The sequence below is a fragment of the Branchiostoma floridae genome, chromosome 16 (genome assembly GCF_000003815.2).
Source record: "Branchiostoma floridae strain S238N-H82 chromosome 16, Bfl_VNyyK, whole genome shotgun sequence".
In the NCBI taxonomy this organism is placed as follows: Eukaryota; Metazoa; Chordata; class Leptocardii; order Amphioxiformes; family Branchiostomatidae; genus Branchiostoma; species Branchiostoma floridae.
Window position 1 is genome coordinate 14,401,414 of NC_049994.1, and position 13,705 is coordinate 14,415,118.

The following is a 13,705-nucleotide window of genomic DNA, read 5'->3' on the forward strand; positions in this document are numbered from 1 at the left end:
AAAAGTCTAGGGTCGGCAGGTTTTTGTAGGGAAACAGGAAACACAACATTTTTTTTCCTAGGCCTTACCTGTGCCAGACAAATGTTACTTGGTCTTCTCTGCTAGAAGATTACATTTTACGAATTGGAAGCTGTTAAAAACCATTTCAATTCTTTATTCAGCATTTCATAGCACACAAAAAAAAGTACTTTATCTTATCAAATGTACCCCGTACATTGACTTGTCCAGGTAGAAATCAGAAATACCTGCACAGCTCCAATATTTTGAGCATTAAATGCATTTAGTGGGCATACCATACATGTATATCATGCAACATATTATGTACCAAAGAATTCCCTTTCTTATATATATATCGAATAATGGAAACTACTTCACAAATGAAAATCATATTACTCTAATTCTATTATATTGATATTATTATATAAATGACATATATATGAATTTTTTTAACTTAAATAGCACAATATTATATATAGCTGACTTGACAACCAGACCTGACATTCCTCTTATTCAAATTCCCATGACCGTTGGTGATCCTCCCCTTGGAAGTACAGATAATGCGATCACATGTTTATGTATAATTCCATTAGAGGTGATTTGATATGATAAGATCATTGCCGCCCCGCTGACGCTAACGTCACAGTTCCTGGAATCATAATCAGATGTCTTTTTGGTTGAACAGATTATTTGTTGCAGTCTCCTCTTCCCATTGTAGATAATGTAGATAACATCAACTGACGTAATTCTACCAGGTGCCTAAGAGGTTGTGACATATTAAAGAAAAAGCTCATGCAATTTTGTTTTAAACCACCTTAAATGCAGCCTGCTTAAACTGACTGTTTTAAACCTTTTTCTTGCTGCTTAAGCAGGCTGAAGAATAAATTACAGTGTCCATGCACTCAAATACCATCATCATATGTGTAGCATGGCCTCTGTTGCAAGACCTTTTTCTATTGATAGGCTGATTAAACAATAACATTGTCCTAATTCAATGAGCGCCAATGATCCTACATTGTTTGTATTTTATAAAGCTTACCTATTTTGTTTCTTATCCTAACTTGTATGACCTTATGGTAAGATTAAAAAGACTATGTGAAAGACTTCCCCTTTCACTTCATCCCAACTTGACTGTGCCACGCCAGTTTATTTCAATGGTTCTTGGATAGGGGTGGTTACTGGTACAGAAAATTCAGGTCCATGTATGGTCCAGGTGAACGGAACTTGTACCTAATTGCTTGTGAATGGGCGATACTAAAAAGAATGGTTCATTTCACTATAAAGGAATCTGTACCCGTGCCCACCACCCCTATTCACTGGCATTTTAGAGTGAAAATATAGCAAACAGACACGAGAAAATCAGGAGGTAAGAAAGGGAAAACTTGGTCCTCAGGCTTCAATTTCATTTCGTTGAAATGTTTTTTCTAAATCCTAGAACCAACAAATTAAATGGTGTGGCCTTATCAGATAGATAACCCATAATAAAAGCATGAGATAAGAGAGGAAACATGAATATGACTATAAATGTTATAAAACCAAGCCACAAGGGTGGTCCAAAGACTTCATTTTCATTTTGTTTTTCTAAATCCTGGAACCAACAAATTAAATTGGCCTGGCCTCATCAGATAGATAACCCAATAGGGCCTCTGAAGACTGTAACTTCCTGTTGCCAATTTTCTGCTATGTTTTATCATGATGTACAGATTTGTAGCCGGCGTGATCAACCGTGAGCGCTTGCCGACGTTCGAGCGCATGCTGTGGCGAGCTTGTCGGGGAAACGTGTTTCTGCGCCAGACTGAAATCGAGACCCCTCTGGAAGATCCTGTCACGGTACGATTCATTCTTTCTCTACTTTCATTTTTATCTCCCAAATCAGGGCTAGCCCTTTGTAATAGCCATAGGCTAGTTGGGCAGCCCTGGCTGTGTGTTTTGAACAGCCAAACCAATAAACAAATAAATAAATAATCTCCCAAATTCCTAGACACTTCCATGTTACTTTTGAAAGACTTTCGTACTTGGAGTTTTGTCAGGAATTAACCAGAACTTACAATGTATTTAATGGAAATAAGGAAAAGGTTGATCATTGACATGTATTGTGTTAATCTTATTTGAACTTATGGAAAGTTAAAGATAAGTATAATGACACTTCACAACACAGAACCTTAATACAGTACGTTGAAGAATGAAGTAAATGTCCTTGGTACTGAAATGCAAGCATTTAGGTGCTTTGCCTAAATAATTTTGGTTCTGTACTAGTATTACTGATGAAAGTTTAGCACTTAAAAAAGATGAAATTATTGTACAGGCTTCAATTTCAATAATATGATTATATTTCCAATTTAAGTTTAGTCATCGAAAGTGGTGCTTGAAAATACTGTGAATGAAGTTGTTACTTTTTTAGCTTTTTTTTCAACTTTTAACATATAGTTTTCTACATGTGTTTAAGAAAAGGACTGACAGTTGTTCTGTTGTTGTAATAAGACATACTTTCTCATTGACTCTTAGGCATACTTTGTAGGCAATTGTTGATGAGAATAAGATGAAAAGAATTCAAATGTTCTTGATTATTGAAATACTGATATTCTGAACAAATTTTTACATCTCTAGGGCGACCAGGTGCACAAGTGTGTCTTCATCATCTTCTTCCAAGGAGATCAGCTGAAGTCGCGAGTCAAGAAGATTTGCGAGGGGTACATTTTCTCCTTAGCTACTGGAATTAGTTATAGAAAAAGAAGGAAGTGTTAGGTACTATATGATGTGTTGGCATTGAGAATAGATGATTAGGTAGAAAGTTATTAAATGTATGGTCTGGAATCTGAGTTTGAGCTTACTTGAAAGTTAAGAAGGAAGGATTTCTTCAAACACCTTGATTCTTTGATTTATAGTAATTTCTGTTTTCCCAACAAGAGAAGAAAGACATCATAATTGTGGAAAACTATGACTGTTTATATGTAAATACTTTGCGTTTGTTAGCAGCGATACTTATTGCTGTAGGACATTGTGAACCAGTCAGAATTGCCCTGATGAAGGTGACAGACGGTCACCAAAATAAAACAACGGTTGTGTAAAAACAGTGTCTTTACTCAAAGAGAAGAAAGATGTGTGGTAATGACAACTCTTCTTTGCTCCATAGATTCCGTGCTACACTGTACCCCTGTCCGGAGACACCTGCAGAGCGTAGGGAGATGGCCATCGGAGTCATGACCCGTATTGAAGATCTACAAACGGTAGGTACAAATGTATAGACTGGGAAAAGTCAGAGGGTAGAAATCTTGGCCACTTGGTACTGTCATTAGAGAAATTTTCTTTCACATTTTTGATTAATTCAAATGAGGCTGCAGATTTAACTGAACTTGGAATATCAGTATCCAAATTTTTGAGAATCTCAACAGAATTCCTGGATGGAGATCTTTCTAAGAATTGAACTTCAAAATAACACTTCTCATTTTTGCTCAAAATCGTTGTTGATTATGACATACTTGAACTATACATTTAAGGAAAAGGAAAGCCATTTCTATCGCAAAACAAGAATTTATATGTAATTGTATATAGTATGTATGTATCTACATGTAGTACTTAGACTTTCATATAGTGTAATGTTTTAATTTATTTATCTTTTGAATTAGTTGGTTGGATTTTTTCAGTTTTCTAAGCTCACAGTTGAAAAATAAAAAGCACTGCAAACATTTCAACAGTAGTCAACAAGGTCAACAGAAGTCCATTGGTGCAATCTGTTCTATCACTCCACAGGTGCTGAACCAGACCCAGGACCACCGTCATCGCGTGCTGGTCTCCGCCGCCAAGAACATCCGCGTGTGGTTCATCAAGGCTCGCAAGATCAAGGCCATCTACCATACCCTGAACCTGTTCAACCTGGACGTCACGCAGAAGTGTCTCATCGCAGAGTGCTGGTGCCCCGTGGCTGATCTGGAGAGGATCCAGCTGGCTCTGCGCAGGGGAACGGTGGGTCTTGCATTTTTGTTTGTCTTGTGTGAATGGTAAACAGCTTGTCATTTGTCTTGCATAAATGGTAAACTGCCTTTAGGCATAATACACCAGTTTTGTACATCATTCGTAGCTTTGGGAAAATGACAGCTCAGAGACGGTATTCGACCAGTTTCGACTTTATTAATCTTTCTTAAGAATGACAGAGATCAGACCACTCCTCCTTTTATACCTTTTCTGTGCCTCCCTAGTGCAGGGTGCTCTAACTTGAGTTTAAGATATTGTAATCAGTGTAAAGGGTTTCATTTTCCCCTGGCTATAGGCTAGGTTGCCCTGATTTGAAGTAGTACAATGTAGCTATGTTAGGTCGCTAGTTTTGTACAGTCAGTGCTAGCTGATTAGGACGGATCCAGCTGGCTGGCTATTACATGTACATCAGGCTACTCAGATACCCCAAATTCATAGCCTTATTTCTTTCTTTTTTACACTCTCATACACAACATGTTTTGTAATTTGGGGCGGTATAGTATTGTATGGGAGTAGCTTGACACAAGGCTAGAGGGAAAAACATTCTGTATCTTTGCAAAATGTTGCCTTTCTAGTTATAAATCTGTTCCACATTGTTATAGGAGCACAGTGGTTCCAGCGTTCCATCTATCCTGAACCGCATGACGACCAAGCAGGCCCCGCCTACCTACCACAAGACCAACAAGTTCACCTCTGCCTTCCAGGCCATTGTGGACTCCTATGGAGTGGCTAGCTACTGCGAAGTCAACCCCGGTATGTTGTATGTTTGTCTGTACTGTATAACAGAGACTCTTTTTCACAACCTTTGCTTTATTTCCACTGATGCTTAGTTGACCGCCTGTCACCTTCTTCACGACAATTCCGACTTGTTTACATTGTACTGAAAGTGGAAATAGACCGTTCTGTTGTACTTAGGGGTGTTGCCGGTACAAAACTGTTTTTTCTTCTTGGACCAGTCCCCAAAAATGAAACTGAAAAAAAGTCAGTAGACCAGATTTTTGACAGATTAGAAACTATACCGGCAGGCATCCACACATTAGGGGGCTTTCCTGTCCAAGAAAATAAAAAGTGAAGCAGAGTAGAGTCTAGTGTCGCCTGCTGCACCTACGTCTCAGTGTGATAATGATGATCTCATTTTTTTTCCCCACAGCCCCCTTTACCATCATCACGTTCCCGTTCCTGTTCGCTGTGATGTTCGGAGACGCGGGGCACGGTCTGATCATGGCGCTGTTTGGCCTGTGGATGGTGTGGAGGGAGAAACAGCTCATGAACCAGAGGAAGGACGATGGGGTAAGTAGAGTAGAGAAGACAAGGCTCAAAATACTGGGTGAAACTGGAGATGTGCGCCCAATGTAAGGTTTGAAAAGATGATAAAATATTTCTTTATTTTATCTATGTGGTGTACCCTAAAATTTTCTGGTGCCCCCAATAGTTTAAGTTAGGTTCATCAGTGTGCTTAATCCCCAAAATGAATTTGAGCCCTGTTAAGTCTAAATTCATTTGCATTTAGTAATTTTGGCGGTTTGGGGGAAAAGAGTAGCTCATTGCGTAGCTAATCTTAGCAAGCAAAGGGTTGCTAGATTTTCATCAGTTGGTAAATCACCAAAATGATGGAATTTCAGTACCAAGGACAGTCCCTTCATCATCACCAGTGAAGAATTCCCTTCAATTAATTGAGCAGCGTTCTGTGTTGTGTACTAATTAAGAGAAGGCACCAAAATGATGGCATTTCAGTACCACAGCCTTACTTTTTCATCATCAGAAAAAAATTGATTTTGTTCAATCAAACTGAAGTATGGCTCTTTCTTTATTTCAAGCACAGCAACCGATGGCGACAGAGTTGAATGCAATATATTAAACATAATGTTAGAAAAGTTCCTGTTGTTTGACAGTTCTGTGATGTGTTGTCATTTTTTACTATTTCACAGTACATATATCATGTTTAATGTTCTTTCCCTGTTTTACACCCCAGACCTGGGCTATCTTCTTTGGAGGACGTTACATCATCCTCCTGATGGGGGCTTTCTCCATCTACACAGGCTTCATCTACAACGACTTCTTCTCCAAGTCCCTCAACATCTTCGGATCATCCTGGAGTATGGCAAACATCAGGTTTGGATTCCTTCATTTACATTGTTCTGATGATCTCACACTACTTGTTGAGTAATCTCCAAGCAGATCCATGGTGGCATAATATAGTATCAAATCCACTGGTGCCCATTTGACTCCCTTTGGCTGGCTATATACTCCTTGGCCAGCTTTGATACTATCTTAGCACCGTAGGATCTGCTTGGAGATTACTTGTTGAGAGCCTTTCAGCATAATTCTAGCTTTTTCTCTAGCACACATTGTTATACTGGTCAATTAATTACCAGTCTCAACTCTCAAAGTCCTTAGCTACAGCCTCTTCTTCTTTCCTCGGATTGCCAAACCATGGAACTCTCTCGACAACTGTTATGCTCCTGAAAACAATCTTTGAACCTTCAAAAACAGTATTCACTGCTATGTCCTACAAGACTTAGTGATTTCTACCAGCCATAAACTTAGTTCATTGCCTAGAAGTGGTCATTGTACAAATCCTTTAAAAAAGAAATACAGAGATACTGTCAAGTCTGCCCACTAGCATTAGAGTAGAATATTGTTTATAACTATTCATTGTCACTTGTATATCTCCTATGTTTATACCATGTACTTGCAATTAGCCCTAGGCACCAACTTGCAAATAAACTTCTTAAACTGATGTTCTTTGTCCTTTCCAAGACCACTTTGAATAAATGGGACCTACAGCTACACTGTACTTGTCTCCGCTTTTGCCACTGTACATTCAAGTAACTTTGAAATTCCTTTACTTCTATGCGATGTTTACAGTGATGAGGACATCGAGAAATATGATATGATTGAGCTGGACCCAAATGTGACGTCAATCTACAAGCCTAGAAGCCCTTATCCATTTGGGTTAGACCCGGTAAGTATGACATTAGTCAACTATTTAGTATGACATTAGTCAACTACTGATGTTTCTTTGTAATTTTTTATTTTCAGTGAAAGTTTCTGTAAAATTCATGTCTTCCATTTGGGGCATACTGAAAATATTTTAAAATATTTCAGTTTTTTTTTAATATTTCAGTTTTTTTAAATATTTGCATTTTTCATGATTACCTCTCTATCTCTAAATCATTGCACACCAAACAGTGCATCTTTTCTGTCAGTATTACATTGTGAACAAAACACTGCAAATGCCTCCTTTTCCCCCTTACATCAAAATTGATTCCCCCTGAAAACTGAATGAATTTATGATAATCTCAATTTTTGCAGCTCACAAACTACAATATTCCTTCAATTGATTTTGCACTGGGATGCTGATGAGATTCTCTTCTTTCTCCAGATTTGGAACATGGCTGAGAACAAGATCACCTTCCTGAACTCCTTTAAGATGAAGATGTCGGTGATCTTGGGAGTGTTACAGATGAGCTTCGGCATCTGCCTCAGTCTCAGCAACTACCGGTCAGTCAACTTAAGTCTTCTTTATATTGCATTTTACAAGCGGTTGCACTACACATCTTATCAACGGGATAAGACAATTGGTTGGTTGTTTTGCATAACTGTTTAACTGTCTCACACTAGTGTTGACATACAATTGGCACAAGCTGTGTGAGATGGGACTGTAATTTGATTCCATCACACAAAAGATGGGCGCCTGCTTTTATTGATAAGTGTGGTGGGTTCTTTAACATGCTCTAGGTTTGGATCTCTTCAAACACAGGACCTCCAACTCTACATCCCATCCATAAACCAAAAGTTACTCATTTGAGTGAGGAAACAGTTGTAAGGTGCCTTTTGTAATTATATGATGATCTTTATTTTCATGTTCCTGCCCATGTGGGCTAAATGCAGCAAATCCCATGATGGGATACTAAAGACTATGAACTATTACATGCAGTATTACAGTTGAATAAACAATACATCTTGGGCTATGCTATCACTATATGTAACGTTTACATGCCTCTTCCCTTTTCTTAAAACATGTGTATACAAAATTTTTTTGTACAATGTTAAAAAGATGGGTGTCTGCTTTTATTTAAAAGTGTGGTTGGTTCTTTAACATGTGGGTTCTTCAAGGTGTGGCTCTCTTCAAAATAGTAATATGTAGATGTGTACTCATCCAAGTTTTCTTCCTTCCTAGGTTCTTCAAAGACCCGGTGTCGAGTGTCAGCGTGTTCATCCCCCAGCTGCTGTTCCTGTTGTGCATCTTCGGCTACATGGTCGCCATCATCTTCTACAAATGGATCGCCTACGACGCCAGCATCTCTTACGTAAGTCTGCCTCATTATTCCCATACATAAAGCATTGTAGCCAGGGCTCGTAATACTGGGTGTCAAATTGGAGCTTTGCACCTAATTTTTGGCTGTGGGTGCACCAGTGCACCTAAATATTTTTGTAGGTCGTAGAGTATTCAAGGTACTATTTTACACGTGTATTCAGAATATTCTTGGAATCTATGTATCAGAAAAAGCATGAAAACTTTTATTGTACATGTACTCTGTTTGAATAAACTTGACATACTTAAAAGTTTGAAATTAGCTATAGAATTATGTGCACCTAAATTCTTAGGTTGGGTGCACCTGTTTGCAGAAATGAATGTCAAAGGCCTGAAGGGACTAAGCAAAAGCAGTTGCTATAAACAGGTATTCTTGCCACACCACCACTTGCATTTGTATCTTCAGACCTTTTTTTCATCGATGTTTATCCACAATGCTGATTGTTGGTGTAATTTTGTTGTTTCAGAAAGCTCCCAGTCTCCTGATCACCATGATCAACATGTTCCTGTTCAAGTTTCCTGAGAGTCAGGACGACTACTTGTACAGTGGACAGGTAACCATCTGTTGATACTTCTCCCTGCTGCTTAACTCTCTAAATTCACCTTGGTGTATTATCATTGCAGCCATTAGGTACCCAATCTAAATAATGAGGCTGTTTTACATCCTTTCCGAAAGAGGAATGCAATCCCTTACAACATGTCCTAGTTGAGCCAACCATGGGATCAAACTATAACCCACAAAGCGATGGAAAGGGATCCAAATGGCCAAGCAGCAGGGTTGGCCCCAAAAGGTTACTTCTTCAGCACGTGAAAGGTTAACCCGTTGTCTTGTTTCTATGAGGAAAAAAATATTGCCTTGGGCAGAGTAAAAAAACAGAGCAGATTTTTGCTTTGCAAAACCTGTAACCAATACTGTTGGATGTCACAGATCTTTGTAAACCTCATCCTGCCCCAAATGCAGTTCCTCTTTGGTTTGCTAGGGGGCACAAATGTACAAACTACAGTGAAACCTGTCTATAGGGGTCACTCAAGGGACTGACCAAATTTGGCCCCTATGGGCAGGTGGCCCCTATAGGCAGTATAGCCAAAAAGGTACATTTCACCACAAGCAATAAGTGACAAGGTATTCAGCTTCCGTTGAGATACTGACTATTTATTGACAATGTTATTAAGGTTATACATTTAAACTAAATATGAGTTTAAAACAAACAGTTTAATCAAATAGATTTGTATTACTACTACTGCTACAGCACTGTAGCTGCTCCCTTATTTCTGTATAGTCAAAATGTATGTCAATCATGACATTAGAAGACAGTGTACTTATAATAATTTAGACATGATTAACACTAATCTGAGTCCGACCGACACCTGCTCCGAAATCAGCCGCTAGTTGACGGGGGGAATTGCCGTTCTCGGAACGCCGAATGACCAACGTCAATGCGTGTCCCTCGGGAGTCGAAGCCTTCGACATCGTATTTCTGAGTCAAAACTGACAGACATTTGCTTGGTTCTCTTGTCTGAACACGAAGTCAGCGCCGCCATTTTCCTTTGTTCCTCGATCGATCTTTTCTGAGCTTGGGTCACAGCGCGCGTCTCCGGCAACTTTGCCAATCGAATAGACAAATCGTGTAAATTCCGCTAGTTGACGGCAAAAATTAGACGTTCAATCACTGCTGATAACAAGTTCATAATCATTTCTAAACATCAAAACGCCACAAAAACTTTCACTTGTTCAGGAAGGCTTGGCTTGACTTGTCTGCATGCGCCATTATGCCAAGGTGGTTACGTCGAAATAAAACTTTCTCTACGTAGGCTTATTTCTTTGACAAAAAAACAACTTCGTCTAGTTCTTACATAAATAACGTTGATTTAATTGATTCTTATCGTTTTTATACCATAATCACCGTATTTTGTGCTATAAATCAGAATTGTTTTTCCCACATTTTACCTTGGCAAAAATGGAGTCGTCCACTGACCCCTATTGACCTTGTTTACTTTCTGAGGCGGCGCCATCTTGGAAAATTTACGCAAATACAATTCCGATATTTTTGGCCCGCGGAATACGAAAATTAGACCATCGCACTTGGATTTCAAGAGCCTATAACATCAGATACATGAACGGACGGTCTACTTGTAAAATCTGTCCATATATTCTTTCAGTCTGCACAGAAATGACGATGTAGAGAAGGGTAGAGTGCAAAGAGTCTGAGACGAGAAAAACTCCAACAACACTTTGGTGGAAAAACTTCGCATAAAATCACATAAGTTTCTTTATTCAATGTTTCCTTCGTAAATCGTCCAAGTTGAGCCTACATTTTGCTGATGTAGTGCAGAAATTGAAAAAAAAGTGAACCCCGCGTGGGTTTAGCGCGGCGTAACGCGGCCGGCCAGTCGCGCCGGTGACCGCTATCGGCAGTGTTGGCATAGCGGCCGGACTGAAAATCGGCTGGCCGCGACCGCATTCGACAGGTGACCGCTATAGACTATTTCTTAATGCTTACGTCAATGGGAAAAATCCAAGGGACCGACAAAAAGTGACCGCAATGGCCAGGTGGCCCCTATACTCAGGTGACCCCTAAGGCAGGTTTCACTGTACATGCAAGTCACAATGAAAATTAATGAATTTTCAGTATCCAAATACAATTCAATCTCAACAACTGGATAAGAAATGAAAAATTACTTACGGACGAATCTTCAGAATGTGCATATATTATACAATCAGTATGTACATGTACATTGTATGATTAACAATTTCTACTTTGCCTCCACAGAAAGGGTTCCAGATCTTCCTAGTGCTGTTAGCTGTGGCCTGTGTCCCGTGCATGCTGTTCATCAAGCCGTACTTCGCGTGGCGCGCCCACAAGAGCGGCAAGCGTACTGTAAGGGTGAGCGGAGGTCCCAGGTTCTAATGTTGCTGTGCCATGGAATCGTGTTCAAGCTGATGTTATGAAATGAAATACTGACATAACTGTAGTGTTGTTGTACCTCTGCCTTTACTGTTTAAAAGGCTTATTTCTTTTTAACGTCTTTGTGTGTCAAAAACTGCAGTGTTGTTGTTTCTTTTTAAGTTTTTTTGTGTGTCAAATATGGGTACTATTGTTTTCATTATTACTAGCTATACAAAAGCTTTGAAAAGTCTTTTTATTTTATTTTGGTATTTATGTTTGTGACTGCATGGCACCACCATTGAAGCTTGGATTCCTTTGTTTTGTTTTAAGCAGAAGTTTTGTCTTCAAATCATGTGATTCTTATTCAAATCATATTATGATTATGATTTCAAGCAGTAACAATTGCACGACCTCACATAATTCTCCAATTAATTTTATCGTGATTCAAATTGTATTTTCATGAAGTAACATGATCATTACTACATCTAACCAATATTAAGTGTGTGCCTTTCCAATAACATTGTGAATGTTTGTCCTTGTGTGATTTGCAAAAGGCTTCCCAAGTCAAACTTTCCCCCTTCATATCTTTCACAGCTAAGCCCCATAAGAGTAATCTCTCATACATGGCTGTAAGGTGTTATACTGAGGTGTGAGCTCTCTGCTGTGCATCTCTCTTTCTCTTGTCATGCTGTTGCAAGGTTCCCATGTTTTTTACCCGCAAGTTTTTTTTTTTTTCTTTTATCCTTCTTTTGAAAAGACTGTAGAGTAGGGGGTCACTTTATTCTTGGCTATAAAAGGTAGACATAGCCAAGTACTATTGAACTTTCTGGTACCGAAAATGCATTTTGTTTCGTTTAAAGCTATTATGCTTTGGTACCTGAAGATGACTTTGAATTTTTTCATATGTGAACATTAAAAGACTTTTTACAACACCTCAGGCAGAGCCTCAACACTTTTTACAATTTTATTTTCATTCCACCATTTTTTTCCACAGTTGAAAGGCTTTTTTGAGATTTTGTATGTGAACCTTGACAGATTTCTTGGCTGTTTTTGCAACTTCTCAGGGACACAGTCAATATTATTTCCTACCATTTTATTTTTATTTTCTTAAACAAATTACCTGGAATATTTGGGCAACTCCTCATGGACACAGACAATTTGGGCGGGAATAAAGTCGGAGTGCTTAACCTCCTAGTTGGTTTCCCCCAGGCAATGGCAACACAGACAATACTTGTACTATTTCCTACCATTTTTTTTACATTTTTTCCTTTCCATGTGAACCTTGTACAGCGCCCCCCTCCTAACCCCCACCTCCTGCATGGCCCGGCTGTCAGCTTCTTGTCTTGCCTTGTGTTCTGTTACAGTTTGGGACTGTCCAAATGCAGGTCAACGGAGCCGCCGAGGACACAGCTGTCATCATGGATCAGGACGAGGGGGAGATGCCACCCCCACCGCCCGAGGGGGTGTCCGGACACAAGGAGGAGGAAGAGGTGGGGATATAGGGAATCTTGTTTAGTTTTAGATTTTAAAATTAATTTAAATTTTAGATTTATCTGGGGTATTTGCAGCCAGTCCATTGGCAGGTACCCAAAGTGAGTAATGAGGCTGATTAACATGGTCAAGGCAGGGGGGGGTCAGGCCACAAGGAGGAGGAAGAGGTGGAGAGATAAGGAAGTTTTTCAAATCTAGTTTAGGCTGCAACTCTTAGTACAATGTAGTAGTACTTGTAGTATCCAGGAGTATTTGACCGGGACGAGGGGGAGATGCCGCCCCCACCGCCCGAGGGGGTATCGGGCCACAAGGAGGAGGAGGAGGTGGGGAGATTTACGTCATACTTGGACCAAAATTTGTACAAATATATTTGCCTATTTTTGCATTATGGGAGTTCTGACATCTAAATATATGTGCAAATCTGTCTGTAGCATCTTTTAGAGTCTTTTGAAATATGTTGTACAATAAATGTCTTTCCCCTCTCCCCCACCCAGTTTGACATTGGAGAGCTGCTGATCTACCAGGCCATCCACACCATAGAGTTCTGTCTGGGGTGCATCTCCCACACAGCTTCATACCTGCGACTCTGGGCCCTCAGTCTGGCTCATGCCCGTAAGTTCTGACGTTTTCTATGTATTTAGAATTGTTTATGAGTAACACCATAGAGTTCTGTCTGGGGTGCATCTCCCACACAGCTTCATACCTGCGTCTCTGGGCCCTCAGTCTGGCTCATGCCCGTAAGTTCTGATGTTTTCTATACTTACATGTATTTAGAATGGTTTATGAATAACACCATAGAGTTCTGTCTGGGGTGCATCTCCCACACCGCCTCCTACCTGCGACTCTGGGCCCTCAGTCTGGCCCATGCTCGTAAGTTCTGATGTTTTCTTTATGTACATGTATTTAGAATGGTTTAAGAATAACACCATAGAGTTCTGTCTGGGGTGCATCTCCCACACAGCCTCGTACCTGCGTCTCTGGGCCCTCAGTCTGGCCCATGCTCATAAGTTCTGATGTTTTCTGCATCACACTGCCTACT

General features: G+C 39.8%; 1 protein-coding gene across 10 annotated transcripts in view; it reads left to right on the forward strand.

Annotated features, from left to right (window-relative positions):
• LOC118403173 (V-type proton ATPase 116 kDa subunit a1-like) overlaps positions 1-13,705 on the forward strand; it is a 37,126-nt gene that overhangs the window by 21,182 nt on the left and 2,239 nt on the right. For 3 of the 10 annotated variants that reach the window (XM_035801713.1, XM_035801720.1, XM_035801722.1), the window contains exons 7-20: positions 1,701-1,827; positions 2,605-2,687; positions 3,131-3,224; positions 3,748-3,960; positions 4,572-4,722; positions 5,120-5,259; positions 5,942-6,081; positions 6,838-6,934; positions 7,355-7,473; positions 8,153-8,282; positions 8,755-8,841; positions 11,059-11,172; positions 12,540-12,665; positions 13,161-13,278. In XM_035801713.1, coding sequence (XP_035657606.1) covers positions 1,701-1,827; positions 2,605-2,687; positions 3,131-3,224; positions 3,748-3,960; positions 4,572-4,722; positions 5,120-5,259; positions 5,942-6,081; positions 6,838-6,934; positions 7,355-7,473; positions 8,153-8,282; positions 8,755-8,841; positions 11,059-11,172; positions 12,540-12,665; positions 13,161-13,278 — 1,739 coding nt within the window. Of the gene's footprint in view, positions 1-1,700; positions 1,828-2,604; positions 2,688-3,130; positions 3,225-3,747; positions 3,961-4,571; positions 4,723-5,119; positions 5,260-5,941; positions 6,082-6,837; positions 6,935-7,354; positions 7,474-8,152; positions 8,283-8,754; positions 8,842-11,058; positions 11,173-12,539; positions 12,666-13,160; positions 13,279-13,344; positions 13,404-13,477; positions 13,537-13,610; positions 13,670-13,705 lie in introns of all 10 variants that reach the window. The other 7 variants (XM_035801716.1, XM_035801718.1, XM_035801715.1 and 4 more) reach the window with 7 other exon arrangements.